The 9868-nt window shown below is 36.4% G+C and overlaps 1 protein-coding gene across 1 annotated transcript in view; it reads left to right on the plus strand.

The window, feature by feature from the left end:
* Positions 1 to 2435: 2435 nt before the first annotated feature.
* LOC107657398 (integrin alpha-6-like) overlaps positions 2436 to 9868 on the plus strand; it is a 35528-nt gene continuing 28095 nt past the window's right edge. The window contains exon 1 of the mRNA XM_016445450.1: positions 2436 to 2703. Coding sequence (XP_016300936.1) covers positions 2522 to 2703 — 182 coding nt within the window. The 5' untranslated portion in view covers positions 2436 to 2521. The remainder of the gene's footprint in view (positions 2704 to 9868) is intronic.

The raw sequence follows: 9868 nt of genomic DNA on the forward strand, positions 1-9868 counted from the left end.
GTGTGTGTGTGTGCGTGCGTGCGTGCGTGTGTGTGTGATCTCATGTTGTTTCATTTCCAGGAAGAGTTTTTCCAAATAAAAATATTCTAATCTGCACAGGTTAAGTGCAGCATCACAGACTAATGGGATTTTAGTGGTGGACAAGCAAATACATTGAAACAATAATTAATTTAGTATGTACTCCCTGCCAATATGTTTACAGATATAAAGCAAATTTGGCAGATTAAATGGCTTTTTTTTTTTCAATTACATGCTGCATCCATAATGGTTTACCAACCAAGGCTGCATTTATTTGATCAAAAATACCATAAAAACAGTAGCCTATGTGAAATTTTATTACAATTTAAAATAACTGATTTCTATGTGAATATGTTAAAATGTAATTTATTCCTGTGATCAAAGCTGAGTTTTCAGCATCATTACTGCAGTCTTCAGTGTCACATGATCTTCAGAAATCATTCTAATATGCTGATTTGCTGCTCAAGAAACATTTATTATTATTATCAATGTTGAAAACAGTTGTGGTGCTTAATATTTTTGTGGGAATCATGTATATTAGTTTTTCAGTATCCTTTAAAGAAAACAAAGTTAATTAAAAAAGCATTTATTTGAAATATAATATTTTATTTTAAAATATTTACTGTCATTTTGTTCAATTTAATGTATCCCTGCTCAATAAAAATATGAATTACTTAAAAAAAAAAGACTTGTTGTGTATATGCACATTTTTTAAAGTATTAGGTTCATTATAATATGTTAATTATTTATCCAATATTTTATTGCAATTGGATATAGGTTATTAAAGTTGCATTTTGCATTCATTTAACAAACAAACAAACAAACAAAAAACATGTATTTTTGAACTGTCCAGTGTATGTCACTAATGTCACGGTTCTTGACCATCAGCTGTGTGCGCTGGTTTATCAGGATCACACTTCATCGACTGACCGTTCATATGGACAGCACGGGATCAATGCTTCTCTCGGCCTGACACAAGCACATATCAGTGTTATGTGTTTCCTCAAATCTAAACCTCATTCAGATGCAGTAGACTAACAGCCTGCTGCAGTGAACAACTCAACGCAACAAACCGAGAATGCACTCATTAGCCTGTCGACGCATGCACACCATGCAGTCGCGTAGTGAACGGATTCATCGGTTTTAATTGATTACATTTTAAGGTTGTTGCATCGCTGTCAGAGAGTACTCCTTTTTCTCCAGCAACTTTATTTCCATCAGAGAAATTACTTAGACCTTACTTAACAGATTAAAGAAAGATGGTTGTGTAGCCTATGCACAGTAATGCCTACCTACAAATCTTTTTGTTGAAGTTTTTCATTATTTTATAATTCAATTATAATCTTCTTTTATTTTGTTTTAAGACCAATCAAAATCTTAAACTTTAGGATTCAGGAGTGCAGATTTTACAGATTTAAGTCATGAAAAACACCATACTGATGATTTTGCATGCCGATATAATAAACTGGCCCTGTCCCAAATGGTAGCTTTAGGCCTTGTAGTCCTCTTCCAAGTCCACACTTTCGTGGCATAATGGCAAATAGGCCCCACTCCAAAGCCTTTTCGGTCTTCCTCCAACTTTAAGCTTTAGTGATGTAATGCTGCTTTGACTATCAATTAGAGATTCTGCTTCAGTTTGGGCTTGAGAGAACTGCACACTGAGGATGATGTTCAGGAGCACCCTCTAAAAACTAAAATGACAAAAGGGACACCCTATAGAGGACTTCTTCACACACAAGTGACCACTGCAAGTCTGCAAGGCCACAAGTGCACAAGCGAGTCATGTGGAAAAGGGTCACTCAAGATCTATATGGGGACGGCTGTATATAAGGTTTAGACTAGTCCTACAAGTTAATCATCTATTGTTTGAAAGACTGGTCATATATTTTAATTTGATTATATAAAAACATACATTAGTATAAGCTGAACCCCTTGCCTTAATAACTGTTAGTTGGTCAGACTAGTTAATGCAAGTTTTTAAGACACTTAAGTCTTCTTATGCAATTGGCCTCAGGTATTCCAGAGACCACATTATACACATTTTTTTTTAAATGTTAATTATATGCATGCATTATTATATTTTTAATTTCATAATGCAATTTTGTAATTCAATTATCTTAAGATGTAGCCTAATTAGGTTTTCGAGATCTAAATGAATATACCGAGAATGTGTAAGTGCACACATTTGACATGAATATTATATTGGCAATAAATTCAAGCACCTTGAGGACACAGTGTTCATAAATCACAGCCGTGTGTGGATCGGGTGAGACCGGGTGAGACTCATCCATCTCTCGATAGTGTCGTAGAGCGCTGAGGGGACAGGAGAGAGAGAGGAGGGGCGACGGGTCTCCCTCTCTCTCCCTCTCTCTCTCTCTCTCTCTCTCTCTCTCTATTGAGCGCGGTGCAGTGCGGATTACAGCTTCTGTCCTCATACTCTCAGTGCTGCGGGAACTACCGCAAAACAAGGGCTATATTCATACAACCACATTAATTACAGGCAATGGGGCTCTTTGAGGAGGGGCTCTCTCTGAACCTGTTCATTTTTTCGATGCTCTTATGTACTTCTACAAGTGCATTTAACCTGGACGCGCAAAACGTCCTTAGGAAGAACGGTCAACCGGGAAGCCTCTTTGGATTCTCTCTCGCCTTGCACCGGCAGCTCCAGCCGTATGATAAAAGAATGTGAGTAGTATCAGATGTTGTATATCGTTGCTGTTAATCGAGATCATTGAGTGATCGGAAGTCTGATCAGATGCGACCATCCGTTCATCCTGCACCTGTGCTCCTTCTATCTCCTCTATAGGAACAAGAAACGATGCGTTTAATAGTCTAACAGTTCGTAAAGAAATAAACTCTTTCTGAATGGTGAAATGTTAGTGATTGTATGTCGGAATGATTAGTGCATCAGTGCGGCATGTGGGGGAAGGCATGCTGCTGCTGCTTACTTACAGACAACTTAACAATACCCAACGTGATGCGACAAGTCACCAGTGGACAATGGCTTTTCACACGGCAAGAAATCAAAGAGCAATATCACAAAGTCTGATCTTAAAAGTAAATGATCTTCAGTGGTTATTTCCAGCATTTTAGATTAAGCAACGAATCTAAATTATCTTTTTTTTTTTTTTTGGCTGAATATGGCTTTTGAGTTGATTATATGGTTATTTGGAGATTTAAAAAGTTGTAAAAAGTTACAAACACCTATTTTGAAAATTGTAGTTGGTGTAGTTTTTTCTAAACCACATCTAGTGGTGCCATAGAAGAACCATGTTGGGTTCCCCAAAGAACGTTTCCATGATCACTTCTTAAAATAACCATTTTTTTCCTTAGTATGAAGACATTTTAGTGATTTTTTTCCATTCTAAATAACCTTTTGTGGAATGGAAAGAGTCCATGGATGTTAAAGGTTGCACATGGAATCATTGATGCCAATAAAGAATCATTATTTTTAAGAGTGTATCTGCCAGGAGTCGTTTATAATATAGGTTTATTATGCATACCAGCTTGTCTTTTAACTTTGTTTTGTTTTTAATAGTCAGGTCACTCTTAAAAATAAAGGTGCTTCAAAAGGTTCTTCAAGCGATGCCATAGAAGAACCATTTTTGATTCCACAAAGAACCATTCAGTCAAAGGTTCTTTAAAGAACCATCTCTTTCTTACCTTTTTGTAATCTGAAGAACCTTCTTTCGCCACAAAGAACCTTTTGTGAAACAGAAAGGTTCTTCAGATGTTAAAGGTTCTTTATGGAACCATTTAGACAAAAAGGTTCTTCTATGGAATCGTGAAGCACCTTTATTTTTAAGAGTGTTGGTCATTTGGTTTTCAGTTTAGTTCTTTAAACCTTTCTCTCAGATCTCTTGTCCTCTTAGTTCAGTTAATGTTTGTATGCTATGGTCTAAGGCTGTAAAACATCTATCATGATGGGGCACTAAAAGAATAGCTCAGGGCTCCTTTTTGGACAAGTTTGAAATGTAAAGACAGGTCAACACTCAGTGTGTACCGATTTTGCATATTGGCAACTTGGTGGCTACTTCATATGAATTTGTACCATCTCATTTATGCGTTTTTTTTTTTTTTTTGCACACTGCTTACGACCCACTGATGGTTTTGGAGTGGACTTTCATTCTTATTTATTTATTTTCATGCATTTCTGTACAAATCACATTGTACGAATTCATACAAAATGACCGCCTTGTAAAATAGTTGTTTTCTTTGAGCTATTCAACATTAAATATCATCCTCCTTATCTGTCCAGTAAGTCCAGTAATACATTATAAAACTTAAGATGGATGAAATCACATGCTATACTTGCAGAGACCATTTCTCTGCACGGTTGAAAAGATTTGAGATTTGCAAGTAAACGAAAAGGCTGAATGATTTACTGAGAGTCCGAGTGTGAGGGGGGTCACTCAGGCATTCCTGTATGTGTCTGTTTGTTCATTTGTGAGTGTGTTTAAACAGTTGTGTGAAATGAACAAGTGTGCGTTTTCTTGTGTGTGGTGAAAGACACCTGTTTACAGCATCTATGGTGCCATGAAAATGTGTAGCACTTTCTGTCTGTTTGCCTTCCTATTGATGTGTATGTCTAGGCCTTTTCATCTCGTGTGGATTTTGTTGATTCTTGCGGGGTTAGTTGATTGTGTGAATAATGTATCTTTGGGTGTTTGCCAGACTGCTGCTACCAGCACAATGGTTCACACAGGTCGTTTACAGGGTGAAAGCAGTATCTGATACACTTCATGCATTGTTCCTCTCAAATCACTACACATTAATACCCATGTGAGACTGAGAGTGTAATGAGACGGTAAGAAGTAAAATTGTAGTTGGTGCTGTTTTGTCTAAACCATATCCAGTAAGAAAAATTGTGGGTTCCTCAAAGAACGTTTCAGTGATCTGAGTTCTTAAAATAACCATTGTTTTCTTAGTATGAAGACATTTTAATAATCCGAAGAACCTTTTTCCACTATAAAGAACCTTTTGTGGAATGGAAAGGTTCTATGGAGCCATCAAAGTTCTACACATGTGAGACTGAGAGTGTAGTTAGACTGTAAGAAGTAGTCAGCTGTAGCAATATGTTGCATTTCTGTTTGTGTATTCACACTTTTCTTAAATGTGGAGACCTAATGTTTCACCTAAATGTTTGTAGATGGGTTACTTTTGACATGAGCTGAGAGTTTGCATACTTCTTTTGGCATTTAGTGTTTTGATCAACACATCGGCTATTTGGGATTCTTCAGCAGTTTGCCGGTATTTTCTCTGTTTACCCCGAAAGAGGATCAGTTCTGTGGGGTTAAGGTTAGGTACATAGAGGAGTCTACCAAGGAAAGGAAATGAGGAGGAGATATGTTTCAGACAGTCTTATTGCTTCCATTACGATAATCCTACTATTATTATGACAACATTTTTTGCAATGTACAACAGTTTGAGCTGTGCCTCGTTCTGTAAGTGTGTGAACAGAGCTCAAGTCTGGTGGTACGAGCGCAGTGGGCTCTGGCTGTTGAAAGCCCATTTGTGCTGCATGACTGCATTTCCCTTAGTCAGTGCTGAAGCAGTTTTCACATTGAGATCTGCCTCAAAAGTTACACTTTTTTAATAACAAAATGATTTCAACACAATGTTGACTGTGAATATAGGCTTTGCATAGTTGCTATCTTAAGTGTGTGGAAAAAAATGCAGACTACAAGGTAACTTGTTAAAGCACTTGTTTAAGTACCTGTATCTCTGCAACTCCTAGAAGATGCTTTTAGTAGCTTCTCTTTAGTGCTACACGAAAGGTCTTCCTTCTTGTCATTCATGCAGCTTCCTGTGGTGTGAAAACGACCAGTGCTCATCTACTCTTATAATCTATTAGAAGGAAGCCAATTTCCGAAAACAAAACTAATGAACAAAAAAACATCTCTGATGCTGTGAGTATCCAGAGCGGTGGATGAACAGGTTGGCATTGGTTTACACTGGAACAGGAGAAATCAGGGAATATGTACACCAGGCCATCTGTTCTCATGTAACTTGAGAGATGGGTCGCTAGAGGCCCCTTTTCTTTCTTTCTTTTCTTTTTGTGAGAATGATGGCTCCTAGTTGTGTGAATGTGTTGGTCTCCTCAGGTGTGTGCAGATTTGTAGCCCAAGAGATTTTAGTGATTTTTATTTTTGCAAGAGTACATAACTGTTTCATGGTTTACACTACACTCTTAAAAATAAAGGTGCTTCACGATGCCATAGAAGAACCTTTTTGTCTAAATGGTTCCATAAAGAACCTTCAACATCTGAAGAACCTTTCTGTTTCACAAAAGGTTCTATGTGGCGAAAGAAGGTTCTTCAGATTACAAAAAGGTAAGAAAGAGATGGTTCTTTAAAGAACCTTTGACTGAATGGTTCTTTGTGGAACCAAAAATGGTTCTTCTATGGCATCGCTTGAAGAACCTTTTGAAGCACCTTTATTTTTAAGAGTGTACTCTACAGATTAATAAAAATAAGTGTTTGCTTTTTATTTGTGGTTGCACCAAAATGAAAATGTTGGGCTCAAACTGAAGCTGGTTCAACGAGGCTATGACCTTAAAATAGGTGATTTTTGCATAATGCAAACACATATGTGGCTTAAAATGATGGGATGCTAATTAGCCTCTCAATAAAAGACAAGTGCATCTATGCAATCTATGCAAGTGCATCTATGCAAGAATGGGAAAATGTACTGTACATATAAAATTAGGAAAACCAAATGCAGACTGAACTTGTAAACATGTTTGAATTTTGACTTACAAAACACTTCAATGAGACGTGATTTTTCCACTTGTCTTAGATCACACATCAGATGTGTCTCATAATTCATCAACCACAAACATGTGCAAGATAGGTGTGAAAGATCAGGCAAGATACCACAGTCATGATATTGCATTAAATATCATGCATTCAAAAATAGCATATGAAAATATTTTAAGGTAAATTTCGCCAAGTATCTTGAGAGATGATAACATTTGAGAAATGTTTTATCTGTCTCCCTCATTTTTCTGTGTCTTCATGTAATCCCAGATTGACTTTCTGTGTGGACCATACCATCTGGTGTCGACTGCATATAAAAATCACACTAGATTATTACAATTAATAGCAAAATTGATGATTGGATTTGGAAATGTAAACTGAGGTTTCCTACTGGCAGACTAAAACAAAGGATAAATGTTTTGATTCTTTGGTGAACAAATTTGGGTCTAGGTTATATATAGTATATATTAAATTTGTGATTGTGACTTAAATGCGATTTTAAAAATCCATGTGTGCTGTGATTGTTTGTAGGGCTGTACAATGAAAGAACACAGTGCTTCACTCTGAAACACCCAGTGCATATATTTATTTAATTAAATCACAGCCTTTGTGATGTTGTAATCGCACTGAGCCATATCATGATTTCATTTTTTTTTTTTTATTTATTGCCCAGCCCTAAGTCAACTAGTTAGTTGTTGCCTAACCAATTAATTGAGTATAGTCGTCATGATCTCCAGCTGGAATGCCCATGAGCTCCTCTAGAGGGCACTCCATCCCATACCTTTTCCACTCATTCCGGACTCCATTTCCCATAACCCCTGCCTAGGAACTGATTACCCACACCTGTTTCCAATCAGGAGGACTATTTAAGTTGGACACTTTCTCACACTCATTGCTGAGTATTGTTTGTATTAGGGATGCACCGATACCACTTTTTCCAGTACTCGCCCGATACCGATACCGATATTTTTATTGCATTTGTACATTTTTAAAATATTGGGTACAGAAACCAAAAGAGTATGTATAATGTTAGTTGGTTAACTTCATTTATCAAATAGATACAGTCAAAAAACATTATTCAGACACCTTCAACATTTCTCACATTATCACAGTTTATTCGCTATAGTTTAGAAAATGGTAATAAAATATGACAAGAACTCAGAGTTAAACTGTGTCAGAACAAATTCAGCTTGATAATGTTAGATAACTTTGATAGAAAGGTATGGGGCATTTTAACGAGTACGAGTACGAGTACAAGAGCTGGTATCGGTATCGGTGCATCCCTAGTTTGTATGTTGTTAGCCTGTAACGTTTTCTAGTTTCTGTGTTTTTCTGCCATTGTTACCTTGCCTTGCCTTGCCTGCATTACCTTTGTGTTTTTTTTTTTTTTTTTGTCTTGGACAGTTTACCTGGTTTTTATGATTGTTTTGCTGCCTGTACTGACCCTTGCCTGTTTACAGATTACTCTTTTGTCTTTGCCTGGATATTACTGCTTGCTGATACTGCACCCTACCTGTCTGGCCACGTTTACCAATAAAGCCCAAATTTGGATCCACAATTGCGTTGTCACGCTTGACATCCTTTAACGTTACAATAGTGACCCATCCCTACCTAAAACAAATACATCAAACCCCAAACATGAACACAAACACCCCAACATAATACAGCACACACGTAACATCTCACAAGACAATCCAATTTAACTAACCACACCCATCACACTACAGCGCAAAACCCAACAAAAGAAGCATGGCACAATCAAGCTTTGTCAGTGTAGATCATCTCAGACAACTGCAGCGATTGCACTGCTGGATCATTTTGAAAAAGACAAATTTGTAAAACAGTTGCGCAGCTCGTCATTGTGAACTCTCTATGAGCAGTGTTTGGGACACACAGCAGCTGCTGCAGCTTTGGCACGGATGCTTTCGGACTGTGTGTAACACTTTGAGAATTAGTGAAAGGTTATGGCTGTGGTATATTTTCTAATGGAAAGATGGAAAGGTCTGCATGACTAAAGTGATGAGCAGAGACAGCTGAGTCTGGGCATTTCTCCCCTTCAGTGATGAAGCAGCAATCTGAAACAGGTATTAGCTGAATCACTGGATAATGGTGGGCGGGATGAATATATTTACAGTGAGACTGTAGAAATGTGACAGCTGGTAGAGATTCTACAGCAGTATATCCATGACACGGTTCTAAAAAATTATTTAATTTTTTTTTTTTCAGTTGAATCATTTCAGTCTGTTTTTACACTGATGTCAAAACTGACTCATTTGTTAATGAGTTTGCTTAAGTGTTTTTTCTTTAATTGCTAATGCAAACTTTTTACACCACAGACTGAACAAAAGGACTGGAATTGAGAACCGCTGCCCTAATGGTTGTTTTTCATTCAATATTTGCTCATTCTAAAATGTAAATTTTGTATATGTATATGTACATGTGTACTATTGTATGTACACTTTTTGTATTTTAGATTACATAGTTACATTATATTCCACTTATATATTTTATAGTAGAATAACAAACATAAGTTTGTAATAAACTATTATAAATAAATGTTTTCATGTCGCTAATCGTATTTTTGTCGACCCCATTATTTGCACTGTATATTGAATGTATTGAGCCTCTTTTTGAGAAGAATGAAACTTGTTTTTGAGTACTTTTGTCACATATTGCATATAGTAAAAGTAGGCTTCTTCATAATAGCTTGTTTTGCAGTCAGGACTTTGGAGATTCCAAAAAGCCGCTAAAAGACCACTTTGCCTCCCTTTGGTTAAATAAACATAACTTTTGAATGGAAAATGCTGGATTAAAAAACCACAGACAGAAGAAAATTAAGCATTGCTTGGTAATTGCTTGACCGAAATTGGTATTATCTAATTGTGTACTTAAATTTAACAGCTGACAGATGACAGCTTTCAACCGAATTCATTACATACCTTTCTATCAAAGTTATCTGACATTATCAAGATGAATTTGAGTTATTACCATGTTGAAGGTGTCTGAATAAATGTTGTTTTGACTGTATATATATATATATATATATATATATATATATATATATATATAGTATTTTATATAATTATATCTAT

Source organism: Sinocyclocheilus anshuiensis, unplaced genomic scaffold (assembly GCF_001515605.1).
Source record: "Sinocyclocheilus anshuiensis isolate Anshui unplaced genomic scaffold, SAMN03320099.WGS_v1.1 scaffold355, whole genome shotgun sequence".
Taxonomy (NCBI): domain Eukaryota; kingdom Metazoa; phylum Chordata; class Actinopteri; order Cypriniformes; family Cyprinidae; genus Sinocyclocheilus; species Sinocyclocheilus anshuiensis.